The following is a 27,937-nucleotide window of genomic DNA, read 5'->3' as shown; positions in this document are numbered from 1 at the left end:
CCCTCAAGCCAATCAACACTCCCACCCAACTTGGTGTCATCTGCAAACTTACTGAGGGTGCACCCAATCCCCTCAGCTAGATCATCAATAAAGATGTTAAACAGGAGTGGCCCCAAAACCGAGCCCTGCGGGACACCACTTGTGACCGGCCGCCAACTGGATTTAACTCCATTCACCACAACTCTTTGGGCCCGGCCATCTAGCCAGTTTTTTACCCAGCAAAGCGTGTGCCCATCCAAGCCGCGAGCAGCCAGTTTCGCCAGGAGAATGCTGTGGGAAACGGTGTCAAAGGCCTTACTAAAGTCAACGTAGACAACGTCCACAGCCTTTCCCTCATCCAATAAGCAAGTCACCCTGTCACAGAAGGAGATCAGGTTTGTCAAGCAGGACCTGCCTTTCATAAACCCATGCTGACTGGGCCGGATCATCTGGTTGTCCTGCATGTGTTATATGATGGTACTCAGGATGAGCTGTTCCATCAGCTTCCCGGGCACCGACGTCAAGCTGACAGGCCTGTAATTTCCCAGATCATCCTTCTGACCCTTCTTATATATGGGCGTCACATTCGCCAGTTTCCAATCTGTTGGGACCTCCCCGGTCAGCCAGGACTGCTGGTAAATGATGGAAAGCGGCTTGGTGAGCACCCCAGCCAGCTCCTTCAGCACCCTCGGCTGTATCCCATCCGTTCCCACAGACTTGTGTATGTCTATGTGATGCAGGAGGTCACTGACTGCCTCCTCCTGGATTGCAGGGGGGTCGTTCTCCCAGTCTTCTGGCTGAAGAGGCTGGATTCCCTCAATACAACTAGTCTTGTTATTAAAGACTGAGGAAAAGAAAGCATTAAGCACCTCAGCCTTTACCTCATCACTTGTTACCATGTTTCCTCCTGCATCTAACAGGGGATGGAGGCTCTCTCTAGTCTTCCTTTTGCTGTTGACATAGAAACATTTCTTGTTACCCTTGACTGCTGAAGACAGGTTAATTTCTAGCTGGGCTTTAGACTTCCTGATTTCCACCCTGCATAGCCTCACAGCGTCTTTGTAATCATTGTGAGTGGCTAGCTCCTTCTTCCAAAGGCTATGTAAACAAATGGCAAACACTTTCGAAGCTAGCTATGTGCAAGTAGTAAACTATAGAAGAAAAATCTGAAGTCTCAGTATATTTTCAAAATTAGCAGAACAGATCTGCAAGGATAACGCAGAACTAGAACATTTTTATAGGAGGTTGTTCGCAAAGGACAAAAAGCAGGGTGGTGTACTGTGTATCAAGAATGTGTAAAATCACGTGATCCAGATTTTGGATAATAGCAGACCATTAAAAACATGAAGACAAACTACATGAGCCCTTTCTTTTTTTGTGAATAATGTCATATCTAGATACATAACTGTTTGTCCTGCTATATTTCTAATTAGTTAGAAAGATGGCTTTTGGAAGTCTGAAAATGTAAGGGTAGAAGTTAATTTGGGCAACAGTACTCATGAAAAACACAGTTTACGACTCTTAACAGCAGAACAAAGCAACGAATTTCAAGAAAGAGATCCTCTGGGAAATAGGATAAAGTGAACGTAAGGAGAGCTCTAATTGTATTGTTAATTTTTCCTGCAAGAACACTACAGTCTCATAGAAACAAAATCAGAAAAAGCCAAGAAACAAAGGGAAAGAGCTATAAAATAAAGCAAATGTCTTTATACTTGCATTATTTGTACAAAATTGATCAAAGAAACAATTAATCCACAACACCACAAGGATGGAAAGCTATTTTCTTGAAGTACTTTTGTACTACTTCTGTGCGTAGCTGAAAATGAGCTGTGACCAGATGGAAAACACAACACCATTGACCAAGGCTGTTATTTCCATGAGATGTTAGGTTATACAATAAAAGTTCATCTGTACACCCACAAGGATGCTCGAAGAGACAATGGCAGGAGGAGGAGCCCTAGTAATACCCTGCTGGGCTACTCCCAGGCCCACCACAGGAGCCATCCGCCCATCAAAGGCCAATCTGCACAAGCCCAGAGGAGCACAGGGGCATGCAATGGCAGGTGGGAACCCAAATCAAGGTCTCCCAAGGAACATTCATCAGCTGTTGTTTTATGTTGGAGAAAGTAAGCTGAATGTAAGTAGAAGAGCATCAGTGTTTAACAGATGTGCCTTGTTTACTGAAAAGTTCTTTATTGACTACATTATCCTCATAGTTACTTCACTAAAAAAAAAAAAAGGATAATACAAAAAAAGCTGAGAGTCCAAATATCCTTTGTAATTACAGGTTTGTTTTTTTTTTTTTAGAAGCTTAAACACATACATGTTACCGTTAAAGTATGTGGAAGCTTACGCTAAGTAGTACAAGGAGTATTTTCAACAAGGCATGATACTAAATTTTACACAAAGGTATTCCAACAAAAGGTAGTAGACTTACAGAATCAAACAAGCAAAGATTTAGGACAAAAGGGTAGACAGCAATCATTTCATAGCCCTGAACTCAAAGCTGCCTTACCTAGTTAAGGTAAAGTACAACTACAGAAGTATAAAATTTAACAAGTCAGGTGTTAAGCCACAATGAAGAGAAGATCAGAACAAGTGTACTACACTGTTCATTTATTTTACTGTAAGTACTTTGAATGTGTGCTCCAGATTTCTATTCCGCAGAGATACTGTCAGCACAGTTGTATGACAGTTCATTGAACTGAAGGACTGAAACATGTTGAATGATGCAACAGGTTAGTTTGGATTTGTGTAAACCCTAAGACCATATGAAATGATCAAATGACTGTATTTTCATATTTCTGAGGTGTGGATTGTAAACCTGCTACCTTCAGAAGTACCAGTACTTGAAAATAAAACCTCACAATCTCCTCCTTAGGTGACCCACAGAGAATCAAGGGATTAAGAGAATCAGTGACTTTTAGGAAAGAAGGAAAACTAAGCATTTAAAAGTTAATCCAATGGTTACACACCTGAAAATACAACAGTTCTTTTGCACCATCAGATCAACACAGACTTAACTTTAAAAAAGCAACAGGACTTAAAAACGAAAAGAGGACTGAGAAAAACAGGACTGATAAAGACTTCCAGCGGTAGTCTAAGCTACCATTCTGCTTCAAGCCATGATTTACTACATCTGAATCATTCTCTAAGACTGGTTATGATGGAGGTTCCAAAAGATCTCAATTATTCTTGTTACGTGTTTATTCACAACAGATAAACAATAATGGGTTTAAACAATAGTGGGTCTAAATTATTCTAGCCTGCATAGAAATATAAAGAAAAAAATGTATTATCTTCTTCTGGTTGACCTTTATGCACTTGAAGACTGTGGCCTCCTCTGTAAACTGGTCAAAATCCTTAATTTGCTCCCAAAAATCTATGGGTGTTTTACAAAAGGATGACAGGTAACCAACTTCATTATTTACATCATCATCACTGAGACCTGTATATCTTCAGCAGTTTCCCAACAGTTAAGTAACATTTATGAAACTGAATGAGAAACATTTACAGACCTGTAAAAAAATTCAATGTATGCCAATGATTAATAAAGCTCTTAATAATCCAGCTTCACCTCAGAATGATCTTAAATTACAACACTGCACCATATAAGGTAGCAAGGGTGGATGTTTCAGATGAGGGAAGCATGGCAAAGTTATCCTATATGGGAAAATTAAAGGCATCCAGAAATTGGTGCCAAGGAGTGAAGCTTGGTGGCTTAGCTTACATCCTGGATTTTAAGCATAAGCTATAAATACCCATATACACACAAAAAACATTCTGTATGTTAACTACTGTAAGTAAAAAAACTGTACTTAAAGGATATAGATATATGCACATTCACTAGCAGTGCTCTGTACCATAACCATCACACATTTACCTGAAGTTTGGAAAACCTCATTCAATAAGGCTTCATTTACCGCTACTGAACTGACATTTCCAACAGGATGAAACCAGCTCTGATAAATAGTCTGAAGCAGAAGGGTTTGAGCTCTAGTTGCTTGAACTGTCAAATTAGGAAGCTCAAATATGCATTCTGTTAGTGGGACATGAGCTCGCTTGGTCCTGTTTAAAAGAGAAAGAAAAAAAGAAAGGAAAATCATTACTTTGGTGCATAAAAATAACAATGTAAAAATTAGTCACAGAATACCAGACTATACGGCCGCTAGTTTGTAAGGTTAGAGCTGTGTACCTGTTGAATTTCTTCTTTTAAGAGCTGATTCTACTTATACTAGATTTCACCCTAAATACAACTTCCATTACATGATTTAACTTTACAACTCCCTCCAAAATATGAGAAAAAAAATACATTTTAATCTCATTATCTCTTGGGTTTAAAATATTTAATAAAAGCAATTCCAAGTGCTCCCACCAAAATAAGAGCTACTCAAAAAATTATGCAGTTATTAAAAACATGGAAGAAATATGTTGTGAAATTGAATTTTATGAAAAACTTTTATTTAAAAGCTTACAGTGAATCACTAAATAAGACATGTCCAGTGATCAAAAAAACCCAAACATACAGACAATATACATACAACAAAATACAAGCAAAGAACCCCACATTCTGTATTTCTCCTCATATTCCATATTTGGGTAACATAGAGCTCTTTAAGTGATTCTAATATTTTCCAATGCTTTTTATTTTATAACTGGGGAGTAGGAACAGCCAGGAACAGGCATTGGGAGGGTAGTGCAACGTAAAGGACATTCTGTTTGGAAATAAATTCTTCTGTGACAATATAGTCCATTATCAAGAAAGCAGCACAACTATAGCAAAGTCAGTAAGTTACTTTTTCTTCCTAATACATACTTGAAATTAAGCAACAGATGATTTGCTACATTCAAAAAAACCTGCAAAGGTTCTTTACTATTCTCATTTTAAAGCCTTTTCCTGCAGCATATTTACAACATTATTATTCTTGCCCTAATCATCTCCTGCTCCATCACTGAAATGTACTTTTTGTACTGTTTAGCATTATTTTCTCTAATGTCCCCAAAATATAATCACTGATGCACAGATTAACTCATTCTCATTCTGAAGAATCTCCTCCATTAGAGGATTTTAGGGACAAGCTTAAAGCCACATGAAAATTAACAATATTAGGTTAATGTTCCATTTGGAATTGGAACCTCAAATGAGGGAAAGCTGCTCACACAATCCCTTAGCCCAGGCAAAGAGCATCCTTTACCAAAATGTTTGAGGGACTGAAAACGTGAAGACATTCCCTTGCAGACACTGAATGGCTCTTTAGATCAGCAAACTTAAAACCTTCCAAGGAACTGTAACAAGCAGTCAAAATACACTGCATCTCCTATCTGGCTCCACAAGAAAATGCTTGCAGCCACGTGACCTAACATACGTGAGATCATACTAGCAGTAGACTCTGCAGGTCACTCCATGAATTCAGAAACAGGCCATTCCTGATGCTCAAATTCTAAAATCTGTAACAGCATGAAGTGACACAAAATTCTGGCAATAAGAAGTAGACTTCCTTGCACGTTCTGCACCTGACTGGAAGCGTGGCCCTCCACCAAGAAAACTGAATTAAAAAGCACATCATCACTTCTCAGACTCACACTCACTATCATCTAGATGAAGAAGCAGAATAGCAAAATATTCTGCTGCTAACACTTTTGGCCCATAAACTGCAGATAAGGCCTGTGTGACAATACAAAACATGGTTTGGAAACAAGCATTCCAAAGATCAGAAGACAAGTATTAACTGCCATGCTGATATGGTGGTACAGCCAAAGGTTGTATTATCACTTCAATTTTGGACTTGCACTTAACAAGCATTCACCTTAAGTCACAAACAGATCTCCTTCCTCAATTCCTTGTCGATGCCAGGAACCAGCTAACTGAAAACCATTTTCCCTGGAACAAGATGGCTGTATAGACCCTTTTAATGTAAAAGGAAAGAAAACAGAACTTATATATGTAGCAGAGATCCATTCATTCTAGATCTGAGGATTAAATGAACTGCTTTCTGCAGGTCACTATTTCTGTGCACTGCCTATAAAGGAAGATCATGATAATCATCTCATCTGTGGATGTCTACACCACAGATCAAAGTTTCATAGATAAAGCCCATCCACAAAAGCCAATTCCATTGCTCCTCACTAAAAATAAAAACAAGGGAATAAAAGAAAAACTGATTCCTAAGACAACACTCATAAAAGATTCTCAGAAAATGGATGTAAACACAGATAGAGGACAAAGAACAAAAAAACCAGATGTTGTAGCCTTCAGTAATAGTAATCAGTACTCTTTAGACCAAGGTTTTTCAACCTCATAAAGCTTGGAATTGGGATTACCTTCCTCAAAAATGTTGAGAAGAAGGGGGAGGAAACCAGCAACAAGACTGCCTCCGAGTTGCAATACATTTGAAGCTAATGACACAACTGTGCTGCCAGCTTCAAATGCCATTTGCAGAAAAGACACGGATGAAAGAAAAACATTTCATGATTATATTCGAGAACTCAGCTTTGAGTCTGATAGTAAAAATTTCCTTCAGAATGGAAAAAAAAAAAAGCAGTCTACTGTTTGTATCAGTCTTTGAAGTTTGGACCTGCCATGTTTTGGATCGGTACAGCCTCTTTTGCTAGGAAAATCAAAACTCATTAGAAGCCTTTTCAGAAAAGATCTTGTATTAGCCTCGTTTCTTTGTTTTCACGTTTTTTTTTAATAGCAGTTACTGACACCAAACAGTGATTCAGAACAATAAAAATTACATTTGTCCTGTTTGGGAGAACTAAGCATCTCCTACCTGTCTTTTCTGCTGACAGCCACATAAAGATCATTCTAGAGTACATGAGCAGACCACATGCCAGCCTCACTGCCTGAGATCACTACTCTATTAACTGCAGCACAGCAGGTCATCAAAGGGGTAAGAAATATCAGCACAAAACTCCTGAAGCTCTTCCTGTCTCTCAGTTTGAAGTTCAAACACACCACACACCTTTCCTGAAAATGTTCTTCTCCCAAAAAGTAAAAATACCACATCTGGCCATATGAGAAAAGAATGCATCCAAACACATTTAAAATCTGTTGATGCAAGAAAGCCATTTATAAAAACATTCTCGTCTGCACTTCAAGAAATAAGCTAGTTAGAAAATTTAAAATAATTTAAGGAGACACAAAACAAAAGCTGAAAATAATATCAGTATTAAGTCAGGCAAATATGGAAAGATGCTGCCTGGTTAAAAAAACAAAACAAAACAAACAAAACCACAAAAAACCAAAAACCAACCCAAAAAACCAACCAAAAAAACCCACCCACTTTGACTCAGATAGACAGCCAAAAGGAACTAACAGCCTGGAACATATTCTGACAATTTCTACCACACAATACACACAAGATGACACATGAAGATCACTCTCTTATGGACACATTTAGATAAAACATATCTCCCATTTCAGCTCCTCAGATACACAAATATTCCTACATGTAAAAGTACATATATGCATACAGTCATTAGAAGAAAAGCTCTGGGTTCCACAAAAAGCACAAGAGGAGACTGCAACACTGTGACCCTTTTCTAATGCTGGTTCCAAATTAGAATTTGAACTTGCTTTCCTAAAATTTCCTAAAGTGTAAGTCCAAGCTCTGTAATTTATCAATTTAAGCAGAAAAGGTATGCATAAAGAAGTATATAAGGTGATTCTGTACTTAGGAAAATCTATCCCTGTAAAACAAAATGCTATATACACAATAAATAAAAAATTATTTTAAAACTCAGGATTAAACAGACAGCACAAACCATTTACTTTTATGCAGAACTGAAGTTGGAAAACTAGATATGCATGTTAGCAAAGCTCTTGTAGGCATTAAACGGAAAGAAATGTAATGCATGATGTTACCAATAAGAATGTTTCCTAGTATTCCTTTTTTTCATGCCATGCATTGTGATTTTTTATTATTTATCTCATTGAAGAAATGCACTGTAACATTTTTTCCTTTCTGTTATTTTTCCTTTTGTTATCCTTTCAGATAACTTAGATTTTCTACTTTTCCCTCTTATTTCTGAACATTATTTTGCAGGATTAAAACTAAATATTTCAGAAAAAAGTGTCAATATTTCAAAAGATGGGTTCTCTAATGTAAAATTTGGAAAGAAGGTGGTAGAAAACTTTTTTCAGCAAAATTCAGGACAACCATGACTCCACAATAATTCCATCTAAAATAACAATCTGTATTAACAAATTTATGTGCTTTAGCAGGGGTATGTGAAAAGCTGTGACAATCACAGCACACAATGTGACAGTGGAAAAGATTTTGTTTTACAAGTTTGACTATTCATTTAATATATATTACAGCTACCGTACTGAACTCAGCTAAATTTAAAACTTAAAAGTTTCACATAAAATAGTCCCTTATGGGTAATAACAGTGCATGAAACATTTTTTAACAATATGCAAATTCTACACTTACTGTATTTTAACAATCCCATAGAAATGAAGTCTACTGGTCCTTTACAGATAACTTTGGAGGAATGGGAAGTTGAAGAAAATAAATCCTTTTTAATAGAAAAAAAAAAAAATCAAGGCGGGGGGAAGTATTGTACCATGTGTGCAGCAAATGTTGCTTAAAGGAAATTTTAACTAGACCTGGCTAGTGATGAAAGTACATTTATAATTCAGGATTTATTATAATAGTTTTGAAACACAAATAATGCATTTAAAAGAACTTAAAATACAAGTTTGCTACCAAAATGCACCTGTTAATACAGAAAATCCATCATTAGTAAGGTACTGAGCTATATTTAACCAAGTTTTATGACCCAAGAGATATATTCAAGCAATAAGTGAAAATACAAGTACAAATATTTTTTTCAGTAAACCAAGTCAGATCTGTGTTTCTATATTGTATCATTAAATTTGTATTAAGCAAGTGACTTCATATCAAAACTCATCATCATATTAAAATAGTTACGGCACATAGTTGGGAGTCTAAAACCACTATTAAACTGCACTTTAAAGCTGTAACAACAATAGAAATAATTATTTCTCAAATCTTTGCACTCAAGAGTTAAGATGCAGTTCTGAACATATGTTCATTTAACTGAACAGGTTAAAAATCTACCAATTCAAACACTCTTCTCTAGGGGAAAATAAATCCTAATGTAACTAGCAGGATAGGCTACTCATTAAAGCTGAACTTGGACAAGTTCCAGAATAAATTTAAGGAAATATGAACAAGCAAGTCTTGCTGTGTAGTGGCATGGAGTGAAAATGAATCTGTCCTAATTAAATGATTTCTAAATACACTTTGGTTGTACCCAGTTTGCTGACAAACTGTAATACAGACTTGCTGAAATATTTGGATAAATCTGGCGTACCATTAAAGAAAATAGTTTTCTTCACTGTTTTTGAATGAAAACATGAATTGGTCCTTACTATAAACTGCGCATAGGCACCAGTATAACCAATCCATGTAAGTTCACAGGCCTGCTATGAAATATTTTCAGTTTGTAGACTTTAGGAACAGCAACTCATTCTTTTAAAATCAACACCTCAGAGTGATTGAAAGAATATAGTGGTGAACAGCTGGGTCCAAAAGTTTATATAGAGTCCCCAACTGCAAAACTGGAACCTGCAAAATGTTTCAAAAAATTTAATTTTTGTTATTACTCATATCCTGTACAGTAAAATACGATTAGTTCATTTTTTCCAAAATAACAAAACCAGTAACCTGCTACTAGAACCCAGCAACTGTGCCTTGGAAGAACCTGAATGTAATTTAAATGCCTAAATAATTTAAGTCAGCATTTGCACACCTTTCTCTTAGGCAAACAGAAAATGTATGCTGGTTTTATATTTGACATGAACAAAGGTTTCATCTACATACCTACAACAAATCCATATTTCTACTTAAACTGATCTTTTGTATCAGCTTAAAGAAAATTACAATTTTGACCCTTTTTCTTAACATTTAAGCAACTGTTATTGGGTAAGGGAAACAATGTCTAGCTACTTAATGACAAATATCAAAACTCTGAAGGAAGCATACAGGGAGAAGAAGAAAGGGAGAGGAAATTAACCACTACAGTCTTGGAATTATTTTTTTTTTTAGATGCAAGACTGAAGTCACTATACTCACAGTAAAAACCAGTCATATCACACGTCTGCACACACTAACAATTTTTAGTCTTCAGACAGCAAAGTTATTTGTGCTAGGGGACCAAGTTAACTATTATCAAAAAATAATAATTAAACCCACTTTGGAACACTTAATTCCAAAAACATCTCCAAGACTGATGTCTTCAAAACCTCTTCTGTTCTTCTACAGGCTTCACTAAAGGCTGCCTGACATTTTATGTCATCTCACACAGGTGAATTTTCAGCAGCTGCAGCTACCTCTGCTAATCATACAATTTATTACAAGAGAGAATACAACGAACTTCAAGATTCACCAACTTTTTTCTTTTTCTGATGAATAAAAAAAATAACTTTTCTTTCTGAAAATTTTAGATATGGGATTAGAAGGGAACAACACAAAACTGCCTTCTGTATAGCTTTTTTTTTAACATCAGTTCTGGAACTGAAATTGTCAATAATGAAAAATGTTTGTAAAGTGTTAATTCATATGTGAACTTCAGAAAAAACCCCACAGATTTCCTTGAAACAATTGTGAAAACAAAACAATGCAAAGTACAAGCTTCAATATGGCTTAGAAAATGAGCAGAGATTATCCATTCACAATTCTCAGTACTGTGTGTTTTAATGGAATAAAATTCAGTTTATACAGCAAAGCAAAAATAAATGCATTGTTACAAGAACAAAAATAAATAAAATAAAACAAATATCTAAAAGGAAGAAACCTTGCAAATAAAAAAAAAATCCCTTTGAACCAAAGAATGCAAGACTGGACACACATGTTATAGGAGTTCTAAACTTGGATTGTTTTTAAGATCATTTAATTTGTTTTGTTACATCTGGACATTAAAAGTTATCATTAGATTAAAAATTATGAATGTTACATGCAAATAATAATACTGATTTGTGAAGCAACAGGGAAGTGAGAAGCAGTAACCCCAGTGGGACAGTTATTGTAACTTTATCTGCTGTGAGACACCAAGAGAAAAATGTCGAAGGCTGCAAGAAAAAACAAAGACCTAGAATGTGAGGGTAGGAAAGCCTTAGTTTCCCTCACCTTGAATCCAGTCACACTAAGCACCAGATGAGTCTTTCAACCCACTGGATTAAGTTTAAGAAAGAGGGCAAGAAAGCAGCGTATCTCCACTTCCAGTTAAGTCATTGCTTATGTGCCTCAAAATGCAACAGATGTGAACTAAAAATTTGTTGATATCAACAAGGGATAACCCAACAAGGGGTTGGGTTTTCAGTCTTACTTTTGGACACATGATATACTAAGGTGGCTGCTAAAACTGTAATGCAGGAACATGTCAAACCTGCAGCTGCATTAGATAAACATATTCAGGATGTTTAGATCAAATTCAGCTTACTGGCTTTGGGAAAGCTCATCAATGGGACAGATGCTAGGGATCTGAACTCGCATCAAATTGCAAGTGGAGGTCAGTCACTAATTGCTATTTCTTCCTTTGAAAAAAAACTCCTTTTCTAATCACTAGTTAATATTTGTCTCCAGAACTATTAAAGTGATATGAGCAATCTACAAAAGAATAAAAGTCCAAGTTTCCTGCTCTGAGGAGATTATAATATGAGCCCTCAGCCTTCTTCATGTCCTTAATACATATGATTAGCTTTACACACATCATCAACGAACTGAGTCTTATGCATAAATTTCTATCTTTGAAGAACTGCATCTTCAGAACTCCACAAAGTGTGAGAGGGGGATCAGAGAACAAGGGATAAGAAACTCTTCTCACGGAACGCCAATTCAGAACATTTTTTCCTACTTACACTTTAAACATCTATTCTTTCTTTACTTCTGCAAAATGGTCTGTAACTTTTTTACTTTGATCGAGGAATCTTATCGTCATAGACTGTGGATATTAGTGGAGACAAGGGAAGGGATATGGCATTTAGCTGCATTATGTCCGACAAGATCCAAATATAAGGACCATGAGAAAAACTCATTACAGAGACCAAAAATCAAAATATTAAAAAAACCCAAAACAACATAAAAGTCTGGAAAGTAGCAAGGACTTTCTATAGGGAACAACTGGCTTGATAAAGGTAGTACAGAAGGAATCATACCAGAAGCAGAACACTTTTACAGCTACTATTTGAGTTGTGCCTTGTATCTTTTCAGGAGAACTAGCTCCTACTCGGAAAAGCAGCAATGCCAAAATAAATACCACCATTATCATTTACCTCCTGGTAAATTATAGTTTCCCAGGGGTGGGGGAATAAGTTGGACCTTGAAGATGCTGTAACTAAACAGCTGCAGATGACCAAGACCAGCAAAACCACCAGAGGTAACCAGGTAAAAGTTGCTAGTGGCCATAAACCTCCAAAAATCAAAGATCTGTATTTATTAAAACAAAGCAAGTGTTACATTTTTTTTGTAAATCCAGTATCAGTGACTTGGATACCACAGTATAATACAACCTCAGTAGCCCCAGGGGTCGAACAGGGTTTGGGGAACTACCTTCCCACGAAGCAGCCTGCTTTAACTGTCCAGAGAAGTAATCTCATCCTCTCCCTTTTCCTCTCCTCCTTCCCCCTTCACACACTCCCAGAAGTAGCAGAAACAGCCATTAAATCAATCCTCTAAATCTGCCACACAGAGCCATTTGGTTGTCATTAGCAGGTAAAACAGGGAGCCAGGAGGGCGCAGAAACATGCTGGTGCTCAGTGAAGAAAACTGCACTGACAAACGCAGTCATCTGCTGAACATGATGCTACAAAACAGGAATAGAACACAAAGGCTGCTGCCATTCAGCAAGGAGATCCATGCTTAACCTGGTGTTAGCAGGGGAGCAAGTGTCGACTGTGGCAGCCCTGAGAACAGAAACTACTTGCATCATCCTTTCATGCTGTCAGAAGTAAGAGCAGCAGCTCTCAGAAACTGCCCCTTCAATCTGACAGAAATTTACACAGTCAATTCAGCAGCTAATAATACGGTCATTTACAAGATATTTTTGTAGGATATAGGATATGATTTTGTAGGATAGAATTTTGCTGAATTGCTAGGAGCACAAATAAGGATTTTTTTTTATATAGATTTCTATCCAATATGATCTTTCAGAAGTTCATTCAAATAATCTTTCTTATTCCCAGCAGAGCTGCAAAATTTGGCATCTTAAATCCTAATAACGTTTATTTCAAAATGTGCAATATATCATTTCTTAGCCTATTCCATTCTATTAATGATTTCAAATTTCAAACTCTCTTCCTATCCCAAATTTGCAATGTGACTTTCTCTTTGCTATTTCTTACAACACTTCAGAAATTATCAAATGTGTTCTAAAATTACATATACATTATTAACAATAAAACAGCCCAGGTCACTATCTGTGGCAAGGACCTTTCCATTTGCCAGAGACAGCACAGCTGACCAGACATGACCCTATCCTGCAGAAGGAAAAACTTGAGTGTAGAGCTGTATTTTATGCAGAGGAAAAGCTGCTATCCCTGAAGTCTGACCCTTCTCCAAACAACACAGATGTGAGGAGCTCTCAAGAATGCAGATATGGTGAATAGAGGCTTTGTTTTCTTCTCATCTGAAGACATCTCCTAAAGTACAGATATTAACAAGTCCTGCAAGCTAGGAACAGCGGTTTGTGAGAGTTAACTGAGATTGAAGACAGGAAGATAGCTCCTCTTTCTCAGGAGCAAGGAAGAGGAACTGCTTTGAGCAGGAACAGTCACAAGGACAGATCCACAGACTTTGCTGTCTCACAAAAAGCTAAGTAACTTGTGGAGCATTCTCCCAACCCTTGTAGAAACGGCAATACTGAAAGTGACGGTAGACAACAGTGATGTTTAAGAAGGGATGAGGCACAGAAAGGCCCACAGAATTATCTTCCTATCACGGGTTTCAAACAGTAAGAGGAAAAAGAAAGGAAAAAAACCAATACAGTGGGATTAATAGATTTGGGATTATAGCACAAGGATGGAGAGCAGACACAACGAAAACAGAAACAAGAGAACACAAACGAAAAGAAGCATCTTCAGAGTATTTCCAATAAAATGCTTGGAAGATGGGAAGAAATAAAAAAGAACAGAAGAAACTCAAAGCACATATAAAGAGAACAAACTGTACAACTGAATCTTCTTTGAAAGTGCTTGGAAACTGAAAGTAGAGAAAAAATAAAATTATATTTGGAGCATTAAGAGGAAGATGGTTGTGAAATGAAATGCTGACAATAGGAACAGAAAGAAAATACTCACTTCTAATCCATACACGCAGTAATACACACACCCCCTTTACTGCCCTCCCTTGCAAATTTGTCAGGTATACCATTTTTGAATAGTCTTAACTCACCTCTAAGTACTCCCATGAAAATTGTGTGAAACAGAAAAAAAAGGACCAAATGTAGGTAAATTTGCCTAATTGTTCTTTTTCTTGAAGATTATTAACAGTTGCAATGCTGTTAGAAGATGAACCACAACTTACTGAAAGAAGCACAAAACTCCCATTTTGTTTCCTCTCTGAAAATGTCAAAGATCTTCAGAACTAACACAGTTTCAAATTCCTTGCTAAAGATTCAAGAGCTGAACCCAACCCCAACTTCAAGCAAACACTAACAACTGATCTAAATAAGAAACTTTGTCTAAGAAGGTGAGTTAGTTAGGATTTGGGGTTTTCTGTGAATTTCTTCTATTAGATACTTTTGCATACTGCTCATTTTGTTTCATAAACAGATAAAATATTCTGTTGGAAAAAGTCACATTTACAGTGAGAGAAAAAAGACTGTGTGAAATTCTGGCAAATTTTTTATAGCTATGACCATAAAGGTCAGAGAGGTAAGCGCACATCTGCATTAGCTAAAACAAAATAAATATTTGAACTAAAATATTGCACTAAATGAAGATGCCACAAACAGAAAGTACACAAGACAAAAAGAAAAAGCCATATTGCTGTTTTCAGAGGCAACTCTGGAATTCCATTAAATCCAGAAAGGTAAAGAAAAGCACCTAACTCCACCCTTTCTTGCCTGAAAATACCCCAAAAGTCAATTCTATTACCCTGTAAGATAGAATTTACAGCATCAAAAGGAAGTTGCTGCAAGAGGGGAAGGGTGTTTTGTGTTTTCCATTAACAGAACAGCCTTTAATATAGCAAAGGATGGATCAAGGGTTCAAGCTTGGGGAGGAGTGGCTGGAGAGCTGCCAATCAGAGAGAGACCTGGGGGTGTCGATTGACAGCCGGCTGAACATGAGCCAGCAGTGTGCCCAGGTGGCCAAGAAGGCCAATGGCATCCTGGCTTGTATCAGAAATAGCGTGGCCAGCAGGGACAGGGAAGTGATCTTACCCCTGTACTCGGCACTGGTGAGGCCGCACCTCGATTCCTGTGTTCAGTTTTGGGCCCCTCACTACAAAAAGGACATTGAATTACTCGAGCGTGTCCAGAGAAGGGCAACGAAGCTGGTGAAGGGTCTGGAGCACATGTCGTATGAGGAGCGGCTGAGGGAACTGGGGTTGTTTAATCTGGAGAAGAGGAGGCTGAGGGGAGACCTCATCGCCCTCTACAGCTACCTGAAAGGAGGTTGCAGAGAGCTGGGGATGAGCCTCTTTAACCAAGTAATGAGTGATAAGACAAGAGGTAATGGCCTCAAGTTGCGCCAGGGAAGGTTTAGACTGGATATTAGGAAGCATTTCTTTACAGAAGGGGTTGTTAGGCGTTGGAATGGGCTGCCCAAGGCAGTGGTGGAGTCCCCATCCCTGGAGGTGTTTAAGAGTCAGGTCGACTTAGCGCTGAGGGATATGGTGTAGTTGGGAGCTGTTAATGTTGGGTTGATGGTTGGACTGGATGATCTTCAAGGTCTTTTCCAACCTAGACAATTCTGTGATTTTGTGATCAACAGCAAGGACGGAAATGGACAAGGTGTACTAATAGTTCACATGTATACACTGCATAACAGCAGAAAGAGTATAAAGGCTGTTACAATTATTATATTGTAGCCTCACTAATTAGCAACCTCAAAAGATTTTTAAAGGATATCAGAAGCTATTTAGAGCAAAACATTACATCTCAGTAAACGCGTAATACTTTTTATTTCAAAGACTATAATTATTGTTAAATCTAAATTTACTATCTTAAGCACTGACTCTGGCATTGACTTTACATCATTTTTCCTCAAAAATAATACAAACTTTGAGAGAGATTCTATGGATATAGGTTTTGTTGTGTTCAGTTTGGTCTATTCACTGAGAGTCTCATTACATCTATTTCATTGCTTAAAATCTCCACAAACCCTAGTGAGTCTTCAAGACCATCAAAATTATCACATACACACATACTGAAGCAAAGATACTGTCATTAAAACACAATGTCAGAAAAACATTTTCTTGCTGTAATATATGTACACAGCCAAATCCAAGTTGTATGCAAAATAAAAATTAGATTATAACAAATACATGTACTTTTAGAGCAAGAGACTAAGTCAGTGACAGCATTAAAATAATTCCATTTCCATTCTCCCTTCTTTTAAAAATTAAAAATACAAAAATCAGAGTCTTAATTCTGTCATTCTACACGTATATGTGTATTTCTTGACTATCAAAGGAATATTCTAATCATGCTTACCAAATATTTCCTTCTATTCGATTGTTCATTTTGGAATCGGTCATTAAACTCAAAGGAAAAGCTAGTTAAACATCAAAGGAAACTAATTAAACATTTATTTTAAAATCCTGTCGGCTTTTGTTTAAAAAAACATACATGTTATAACGGATAAAAATTCTGATTAATTGCAAAATGAGTGCATGATTCTTGTATTAGTGTCTTAACCAATATAATCCTTTGAATTTCTTGTATCAATATCAGAAGCACCTGCAACAGATATAACTGATTTCCAAATCTGTTCTGATAAACAGATTTTATTCTTATAGTTTACCGTTTTAGGGCGTCACTCCACATGAGCCTGACTTCAGTTGTTCTCTTGTTCAAATTGGCCTCCAACCTTCTCATCCAAAACATGTCATACTAAAAAAATCTAGTTCAGAAACTGGGAGCTGATGTCCTTCAGAAGATTAAAACCTAATGAAAATTAGACAATGCCTACTGGAGGTCCAAACATTAGTGTGTGTTAAATACAGTACTTGTTCCTCAGTATCTACAGCTGACAGGTTACTTCAACTTATTTTAAAAGGCACTGCTAAAAAAATAATAAGATTTAAAAAATACAAAGCTATAAACAACTAGGATAAAAGTCCTTGATAAAAAATGGTGAGGATGTTCCCTTGTACACAAACAATATACAAACACTTAGCCTAGAACCAAAGACAGACCCTGATCTACGGGAATGACTATTCCCTTAGAAATAAAAAGGCACATCTGGGTCCCAGTGGGAACAAGCATGAGGAGAATACAGCAAACAAATGATACTGGAAACAGGACAGTATGCTTCTCCTACTGTGGTGGTTTAGCCCCTGCCGGGGTCTGAGACCACGCGGCCGCTGCCCCTCCCCCACAAAGGGAGTGAAATACAAAGCCCCAAGACTGAAATAAGGAAAGGTTTAATACAACAGTGCAATAGCAACACAACAAACAATAACAGTAATAGTGATAGCAATGAACAGAGCAAAATAGCTACCAAATACAGCAGTTTGAAGCACGATGTACAAAACCACGAGTGCACCGCGCTCCGCGCCAGGAAAAATGTGACCTGCCAGGATGTGACGTCCGCATAGAGCTCCCCCCCACTGCTGGGGAAACTTAACCCTATCCTGGTTAAACCAGGACACCTACCTAGAGATGAACACAGGTATAGTAAAACTGCTAAGGTATTACGGACAGCTGAATAGGTGAACATGCCTTTATATTTGGTTTATTTGTTGCTCCAAGTGAAGATAAATACAGCTTTTTTTTTTTAATAAAATTTTTTAGTCACCATTTTTCATGGTTATCAAATTCCACTGAGTGTCCCATTCACATGCTTGTAAAAACAGGTGCATAATTTAAGACTATAGAATTTCTGGTACCTCACTCCAGGTGAAAATGACACCTACCACTTGAGAGTGATGCTCTGCAGTCAAAGAAGGATATGCTAAAGCTTGTTCAGCAGCATAACAGTTCTCCATAAGCATAATAAAGCTAACCATAAGAAGATAAACAAAATCAGCAATTTTATATAGCTCATTCAAGAAGCCTTTAAACATACAGCTTTTGCAGAGGAGGATTATCTGGTACACAAGGTGAATAATACAATTTGAGAAACACAGTTCTATAGGGAACTAGAACTCCTAATGCATGAAAGATAACTAATTTTTTTTTTCAAGTTATTGTATTTAACAACTACAAAGTTTTGAAACAGTGCTATCAATCCTACCAACTTCCATGGCATTTTCTTAATAAGAAGTTGCAATGAAAAAAGTGAAGATAAGAGAGCAACTGCAACATTAAAGTACACTCCTTCAAAACTCTATGTAATAACCAACATTTCAATGGGGCTGGCTAGCAGGATGACACCACAGTTGACCTCCATGCCCTTCCTATTCAGGGCACAAGTTTCAAGCAGGTTATGTCCTTATTTGCCAACTAATGAAGGCCAAGTGCAGGCTCCAGTAACGGTCTGTGGCTGTGCATACTGTTTACCTGTTAGCTTGCTCCCTGGCAGCTGCCTGACTATATCCTTCTTAGCTTTACTTTTTTTCTCCTTTTGGGATTGGAATGGAAAGCTACAGGTAGGCACGTGGATATGAACTGAACCACAAGATGCTACCACACCTCAGGGCCACAGACTGGTTTCTGGAATGTTTTATTTAGTAGTATAGATGCCAACTCAGAGAGTGTATTTCTCTTTGTGATTCACAGATTCACTTAAAGGGGCCAAAAAAAGGCACCAACTTGCAGGCAAAATTCTGGAGAAATAAAAGACAAACACTGGCTAAGAATTGCCAGCAGTGGATCTTTCTGGCTAGAGTTTACATGGGTAAAGCCTCATAACTGAGAATATCACTGAATAATCCTAACCAGGTATTTTGTACAGATAGTGGTAACACTGAATAAGAGAAACAGAACTTCCAAATACACCCAGTACAAAAGGAATATGTATTAGGGATTCAAGTTTTCTTTAGTATTTATGCTGCATAACAGAACCAGCTTTAAGACAGTAAGTTTTTCATACCTTTCACCAGTGTCAAGTAAAGCAAAATGCAGCTTTAACCCTGAAAACCCTACACATTTTGAAATAAATACCATTTGCTTGTTTCTAGTACAAATGCCAGCAAATACTGATGGCAACAGTTACAACCAGGATAAAGTAGTCACCATGTGCAATCACTTTCCCTGGACAGATATTAGTTAATAAGCTTAATTTACTTTCACTGAAGAGCCTTGACAATTAATTAGTCTAAATAACTACACTGGAAACACTACAGATGACCACCCTTTACTGTCAACTCTGCTGAATTTCCTCTTCACGGACAATACTAAAAAATACAACTGCTTCCAATTTACATTGATTAAAAGTGCACTTTTAACAGATTTGCTGAATGCTGCCTGCCACATCTGCTGAGAAGCAGTAACATTAGATCTGGACTTGATTTAGAAAAAAAAAATTAAACTAGAAGTTTCCAACTGAAGTTAATTTATAGTCACACTAATCAAGCTGCAAGTCATGTACTCAGAATGCAAAACCCCTCCTGGACAGAGGGTTGTTCTTGGTAACCGACAGCTCCTTCCAGAAGACTGCAGTTGAAAAGCGCCCCAAAATATTCATGTTGAAACTTGATATGTTAATATCACTGCAAATTAGAAAATGTTCCACACAAGTTCCTTAAGCATCTTCATCTTTGTACACAAGCATGGCATGCTTCAACTTTTACAGTAAAGATACGTTAAATTGTGTGAATGAAAAAACATTCTCCTGTTAAAACGAAGTGTTAAATCACCCTATATTACTGTTCACAATTTGCTATCATAATACTAATATACCTACTCCTCAAACACAAAGATGCACAGCAAACCAAACTTCTGAAAGTGTCAAATTCACCACTCACAAAGCCATCACGAAAACAGCTACCAACAAATTTAAAAAATAATAATAATCTGGTTTAGTATTACGCTCTTTGATGCATCTTCTAGGCGATGGCAGAGAAGTACACAATGCTGAAGCAACCCAGCATACTCCCTAGACTGTTCACATCTGAGACAATTCTACACAACCACCTCTGCAGAACCCAAGAGAATTACTGTTTCTGTCTACTTTTGGATAGCCCATATCACTGGCATATCTCAATAGTTCAAACAGGTTTTTACACATGCTAGCTCTAATTCACATGATGCTGATGTGGCTGAAACTCTCTCCTGTCCCATACACTGACGGCATCTGTTCAGGCATGCAATCTCAGATCTTTTCTGTTTTGAAGGATACCCTGAATTTTCATCTGGCAGTTATATCCAATTACTGACATAACTAATAGTCACAACTGAATGCTACAAAATGAGTTTCATGTGTTTTCAACCTGTTTCTGCTTCTGACCCAGGAAACAAGCATGCCCCTCAACTGCCCATGTGAAACACAATCCACACCCAATCTAAATTGACATTACTCTTGATTTACTGTGACTAGTCAATAAAACAGGCTGCCAAAATCAAGACTCAAGTGTCAATTTATTGGAAAACTTCCTAGATTTATGATCTAATGTTCACAGTCTGTGGATATCTGGCTCTGTGTTTCCTGCCAGCAGGGCCCACTTGCCTCTTACTAGCACAACTGCACTGAACTGCACGATGGCTATGTCTCATGACTCTCAAGCTCACAAATCTACTGTGATTTCCAGTTCTACGCAGCATTACTCCACTGGACATGCCCTGCAAAGATGTTTCAATCAAAAAAGTAACAAAGACAGATAGACTACCTGATCCTCCGTTATACACTTTTAATCCTGTCTTCAGTGAGCAGCAAATCCTAAAATTTCCTACTGTCATCACAGTAAGTACCTTGTTGGTAAAGGCCATCAGCAGGAGCTAATTTTCTTGCTAAAGAACTTCTCACTGTGCAAGAAGCTGTATCTTCATCTACCACACTGCTTGTAGATCAACATGAACTGCTCTCACCCTGATCAATTCATTGTACACATTTTGTACACAGGATTTCCATGACGACCCATAAAGCAGACATGACCAGGTGCACATCCTGACCGATACTGGAGCTTATAATGACCTCACTGGATTATGTAAGGAGTCTAATGATGAATTCCATCAGTAAGAATACAATTGTATGGCATACTCCTGCATGGCTCTGATTAAAAGAGGGATGTTTGCCTTTTAAGAGATACATGATGAAAGAAAATGAAAGTAAAGCTGTATAAAAATACAAACACCTTTAAAGTTACAAAAGTTTGAGCAGAAACCTAAACAGTAGTAACACAAGGTCTTTAGAATCCTCAGGTTTTGTAATGTTAATATTAAATTTAGAAATTTAAAAAGTTAAACTAAATTATGTGTCCAAAGTAACCATTTGGCAACCACACAGTGACAAAGCCAAAATAAAAGGTAGGAAGTCAGGCTAGAAAACACAAAATGCTGATGTTCAGGCTGCTGGCAAAGTATATTTCTCAGTATTGTTGTATAATAGTTAGCCAAAATAAGGTTATGACCTAACATGCCAATCTAATGAAAATGTAACAGATTCTAGAGACATAGTAAATATTTACCTTTACAGTTAAATCGGTGTTGAAATATTAGGAACAGTTATATTATGTAAATGTTCTTAAGGGTTCACAAAAACAAAGCCTACAGAAAATACACACACACACACACACACATATATATATATAATGTGAGAATCTCTGTATCTCGATTTTTGTAGTGATCTTTCAGTACTGTCAGGGCACATACTAATAAACTATGTCACAAGTGTAATCCACAGCTTTCAAGTGACATCATATCTCTGGGCAGCTGGAGGTGCCCAGCATACGATACACATGACTTCCTCTAGCAGCAGAGCAAATTTTAAACTTTTGTCAGGTTTTGTCAATAATTATTAGCTCTTCAATAAAAACACTGAAGGAGATCCAATGCCAACACAAATCAAATCTCATGATGTCAAGAATCCTTCCTCATCAGAAACTGTTTGACTAAGATAGGCACACTGCCTATGTTTAAACTGAAATTTGTTTCTTAAGACAGCTCAAAAGAGAGAATCTTTGCAAGGATTATATCCACTTAGTCTCTCAAAGATTTTTTTTGTTTGTTTACCGGTAATTATCCAGATCTACTTGCAAGTTTCTATTCCAAATAGATTAACAATTATCTGCTCTGTACTCTCTAATAATTAAAGTGCAGGCCATTAAATCCTAGATACTGATTTCCCCAGCAGGTCCCCAACTTCTTCATTAAAGGTTCAGTCACACACTCAAACTTCACATGACCAGCTATTAGTCAAGTCTGTACTGGTGCTTCCTTGCAGGCAGTAAACCAGAAGCTCTGGTCTCGAAATGAGAAAGAGGAGACTCATTATCAAGGAAACAGACCACTTGAAAGCAGACTACTGGACCAAGAAGCTGAATAGAAAGGATACATCACATCATCCCCATTTATAACCTTATTTCACCAGTGTTTAGAGTCTCAAATGCTGTCACAAGTGGAGACAGTGAGAACCTTCCCAGAGACCCAATAAAGGAAAACAAGAGTCTGGAACACTTGTCACAGAAAGGGAATTTAGAGACAACAGGTCAAGAAAAGAAAAAAGCAATAAAACACACACATATAACTGGACCAGTATCTAGCTCACAATATACAGATGACACTTCACTATCAATCCAGACATCAGAAAAACAAAGGCTATTCAGAATATATATTCCTTAATGTTACTTCAATATTCTTCATAACTACAACAAAGAAGTATTTTTTAAGTGATAGTGGGTTATAACACTAAAGTGTCTTACACTAGATTACCTCATTTGTTACCACAGACATTGTAGCCAGAAGTAAAAAAGAAAAAGAAATCAGCTAATTCCTCTCAAGATTTGTTTGACTATAAACATTCTTGTCATTCATTCTAGGCTTTTAACCATATTCCGCTAATTCTCAGTTGGTTTTAGACATTCTCCTGAAAGCTTTGAAAGCTTCTTTACAGTCTGGCATGCAACACTACATAAAGTAGTTGTAAAATATTGACATTAACATTGTATTTTGCATCTTGTTATGCTTGACAAAAACAAAAGACCAGATGTTTTTACTTTCATATAAAAATAGATTAGCTATACAATTTAAAAGATATCTGAGACTTAGTTAACTAGTGAGCCTGAGCATATTTCTTTTATAAGAAAGTGTATTAACTGAAATTAAACCAGACATCAATCTAGTAGGTAAACGAAATAGCACTTTTGCAGCATTTATGGTTCTTTACTGGATTTTACTGGGCTGATGTTGCTGAAATTTTATCTGTTAAAACATGCTACCAATATTTATCAACTAGTTTCAAAAAATAAATATTACTGCAGTATTTTATATACCATACACATTTGGAGATTATTATATTGAAACTAGAAAAGAAAGCTATTCTACTGATTTATGTCAGAAATAAAGTTGAGATTTTCACTGCTAACTCAAAACATACTACCTGAGGGATTCCATAACAGTTCATAAAATGTCTTTGTTTTTAAAAGGTATGGCCTGTGGTATATATTTTCTACAAAGAAACAGAAGAACACATGTAGCATCAGATGTGTGTACTTTAAGAAACCCTGGAATGTGAAATCTAAAAATCCAAATAAAGCAGGTGGTATAATTTGGGGGGAAGGACTGAATTGAAGTTTAATGACATTACCAGGTTATCCTACCAGACTAATTCTCACTCACTGCATGACTTCAATGAAGCTCTCAGTCCTCATGCTGATTTCGATTTAGTTCAAGTGCTATTTGATGTGTTTCATCTGGAGTTTTATTCACTTCAAACTACACTTCATTTAACCAGGCTGCTGCTGTACTCATTTGTTTTTCTACTTTATTACCCGCAAATTGGTGTTGCTTAGTTTAGATAAATTGTTGGAATAAGTTAATTTTATATAATTATTTCACACTGTTAATAAATAAATAAGCTTTAGAAAGATATATATCACAGAAAAAAGTGAGAAAGCTATTAAAATTATTTTAAAATACACTCGACCACAATAAGTGTTAGTCTTACAAGATGTACTAATAAATGCTGATAGATGATCTGCTATTTTAGGCAGGACCATTCCCCTGCCTCCACTCCTCAAAACTACTGCTCGTTTTTATTTTTCTATGTTGTAAGACTACCATACTTTATTTTCCAGCTGGGCACACATCATAATACAATGTATTTTTAAAAGAGAGAGAAAGAAATGGAGCAGGACAGGAAGCATGAGAAAGAAGCAGAGAACACATGAGAGAGAATGCTAGCGCAAGACCATGCACACATGAGACAGAGCATGATGGCCAGCATGCAACGGTGCATGTGGAAAACCATGAGAAAGCAAGCATGAGTGAGCAAGATGAGCACAGCGAGCACAAGCACGTGTAAAAGAGAGCACAAGTGCACTCATGAGAAAGCACTAGCACTTGAATACCATGAATTTGTCAGATGACAGGGGTTTTTTCAACTATTTTTCATCTCTAAAACATTTTTTTTTATTTTGCACATTTAACCACAGGTTTCATAATGTAGTAAATAAATTTAAGTTCACCGTTAAGCACTGATTTATTTCTACAATTTACTAACAAGGATGACTAACCAGAGCTTAGCGTTAAATATCAGGTCATGTCAGGAAAGGCTGTCAATCCTACTAGAGTAGTGAAGTACCCTGCTTAGTGCTGGCTATGGGTTATTCTGGTAACATTTAGTATTTATTAGCAAAACACTGAACAGAAAGGCAATTCATTTGAAGGGGTTAGTACTTTTGTAAACTACTGATGGAAAACATGAGAAAGTCAATTAGGCTGCTACCACCTGGTGGTGTGCTGATTATGCTAAAAACCTCTTATTTAACACAGTATCACAGCTTTTTTTTTATAATCCATTAAAATTTCACAAACAAATTAATGTTACAAATTAGCTATATAACACAGAATGTTTGAAGCCAAAGTATTTAGCACATTAACCTGTTTTCCTGTTACGTTCGCTTTTTTTAAGATTCTTTGTATAGATCTAGTCATAAAGTTACAATCAGCTACTGCTCAAAATGAGGGATAAAGAAAACGAATGTCCTGTCAAAAGTATTGCCAAAATGCATTTTCTTGAAAATAGTTTTTATGAACACAATTTATTAACAAAAACTATTACACGCTGACATTTATGATCACAAGATTTAACGTGTAGAGCTAAACTTAAATTCTGAATTTTCATGGCATTAAAGTTAAAAAAATATTTTTTTATATAGCTCATTTCATAATAAAGAACAGAATTGTTTTCAGAACAAAAGTGTTTGCGTTTAAAATCCGAACTACTACAAACAGCTTAACACCTGATCACAATGTTAAAACACTTCCAACTGTAATGAGTAACAGAAATAAAAATCTAGTAGAGACTATCTTTTTGTGGGGTTGGGGTGCTTTGTTGTTTGGGGTTTTTTTCCCCCCATTTGTTGCTTTTTAGTTGGTCAACTTTATAACAGAAAGAGCTGACCTGTTCAGTTACACACATCAAGCTTGCCATCAGTATAAAACTTCAGCTTTTGTATCCACTCAAGGAAGAATGGATACTGGTTCACAGAATTCTACAAGGTCTAGAAGGAAGCCAATTACTACAGGGCTTGCATAGCCTGTTCTCTCAACCAAACAAGGGTCTAAAATGTTTATTAACATCTATCCTTACAAAGAAATTTATTAATAACAGACTTAACAGTAGAATACGACAGAAGAGACCAAGAAGTTTAGGGATATATATAGAGTTTAACATTTTTAAACCACTCAACAGAAACACAAAAGTAGTCGTGCACATTACTTAAATACACTGTACATTCTTAATGCTCACCAATATTTTGGAAACTTGATCAGCTTGCCATAAACAGCAGTACTGAATGAGGGGATAACTGGAACAGGGAAGCAGTACAGTCCTTTACTATCCAAAGAAGTCAGTGCTGCTTGAAAACCAAATATCTGAAACAAATTAAGGTGGTCAAAGGGCATACTATCACATGATTAGATCACTTTCAATTTACTTTCATAACATAACATACACATTTTAAAATATACTCAATAAAAATGAAATAAATTGTGTATTATTTTTAGATAACTCTTTTTCACCCAAACACAAATATAACTAGAAAAATCTACCTAAAATAATGTCCCAACAGGAATACATATAAAAATATTTTCTTCGCTCAAAACATGTGTTGACTACACTCTACTGAATTTTTAAAAAATTCTGAATTGTAATTTATCAACTAAAATACATTATTCTATATCCTAAAGAGTCATTATAACAACATTGGCCTAAAAGAGAGGTATTTAAGGAAATGAGAAGCTTCCCTTCAAAGCTTTTTTTCTTAATAAAAGCATGTAAAGAAAGGTTTATCACAACTATTCTTTATGATTTTTCCTTGTTCAGTATGAAAAACAAATGGTTGTAGAGTTGACTTTTTAACATGCTGTACCACCATGCTGCACCCAACAGGTTTCAAACTGCCTGAGCACATCCTAAAAGGCTGGAAGGCCTGTTTTAAAACCTGTCTTGAGATTTCACTTTTTCATTCCGCTAACATTTCAGCAGATGGCAACTGAATAATCTCAAAGCATTTTTTCAGTAGCTTCTTAAACTTCCCCCAACCTCACAATAAGAACTCATTTCACATAATGGATATTTAACTGAGAACATTCAGAGGTTTTTCCTCTTATAATGAAAAACAATGAAATTGTGTGGCAACAGTTTTTGATTGTACACCTTCACTATCATGGTTTTGCTCTACCAATACTACTAGAAGTGATTTTTTTCCTCATAACATCGCATCAGGTTCTCAAGTGTAATTCACTGCCATCTACATATTCTATGAGCATTATCCTAGAAGAGGGGAAGGGTTTCTTCCCAAATTCTTTTAACCCAATCTTGTTACAAAGACTTTGGGGCTTCAGTCTGTGTAGTTAGTTTCCTCATGTTAAGTTCTCTGCTCATATTACAAAATGTTTGGCGCAGGTCAGAAGCAGCAATCCCAAATAACAACATTCTGTGAAATGTGTTTACCTCCTTTTAGATAAGCTGAAAACTTTCTCCCAAGAAACCTACTAACTCTTAGTATTATCTATACTTACATTAACTTTTTGTCAGCACACTGCAATAAGAAACAGATCTCAAGACTTCTTTTACCTTCAGATAGCAGTGTGAGTAACAGTAATGAAGCAGGTTGTCGGACGGCTGGCCGAGGCTGCTGACCATGTGCACCAGTTGCTCTGCATACATCGGCACCGAGTGCTCCAGGTTAACTTTATCCACTAAAATTCGGATGGAAGGTAAAGGCCGCAGGGGCTGAAAACTTGCGGTATTTAAGAGTCCACCTAAGTTCTAAGGGAGAGGGGGAAAAACATGCATTTTTTACACTTCAGATGTATTATCTACCATATTTACATACTCTTACCTCATATACACACAAGCAAATCTAGTGTAATAAACTGTTTACAGATACCATGGCTTTATAGTCATTGTAATATGAATCCTCAAATCTTTTCAAAATAATTTCTTCTAGGTTTAAAATTTATGTATGAACTCTTTATCCAGAGTTGTCTTGGGTGTAGGTGCCCAGATGACGGCAGCAGCTGGGGTGCAGGGGCTGCTTCTGTGAGGGGAGAGCAGGGGCTGCCATGTGCCAGGCACAGCTGGTTGCAGCTGGCTTCAGTCAGTGCTGCAACCATCCCACCACAGGACACCCCTGAGCCCATCAGCCAAGCTGGTGGC

The 27,937-nt window shown here is 36.8% G+C and overlaps 1 protein-coding gene across 10 annotated transcripts in view; it reads right to left on the bottom strand.

Annotated features, from left to right (window-relative positions):
• Positions 1-27,937, bottom strand: part of VPS13B (vacuolar protein sorting 13 homolog B) — a 491,200-nt gene that overhangs the window by 378,995 nt on the left and 84,268 nt on the right. For all 10 annotated transcript variants that reach the window (XM_074885247.1, XM_074885238.1, XM_074885283.1 and 7 more), the window contains 3 exons: positions 27,353-27,547; positions 26,024-26,148; positions 3,863-4,047 (listed from right to left, as the gene is read on the bottom strand). In XM_074885247.1, the coding sequence (XP_074741348.1) occupies positions 3,863-4,047; positions 26,024-26,148; positions 27,353-27,547 (505 nt within the window). The remainder of the gene's footprint in view (positions 1-3,862; positions 4,048-26,023; positions 26,149-27,352; positions 27,548-27,937) is intronic.

Source organism: Strix uralensis, chromosome 1, assembly GCF_047716275.1.
Source record: "Strix uralensis isolate ZFMK-TIS-50842 chromosome 1, bStrUra1, whole genome shotgun sequence".
NCBI classification, from domain to species: domain Eukaryota; kingdom Metazoa; phylum Chordata; class Aves; order Strigiformes; family Strigidae; genus Strix; species Strix uralensis.
Note: the sequence above shows the minus strand (reverse complement) of the source record. Positions and strands in the feature narration are given on the sequence as shown.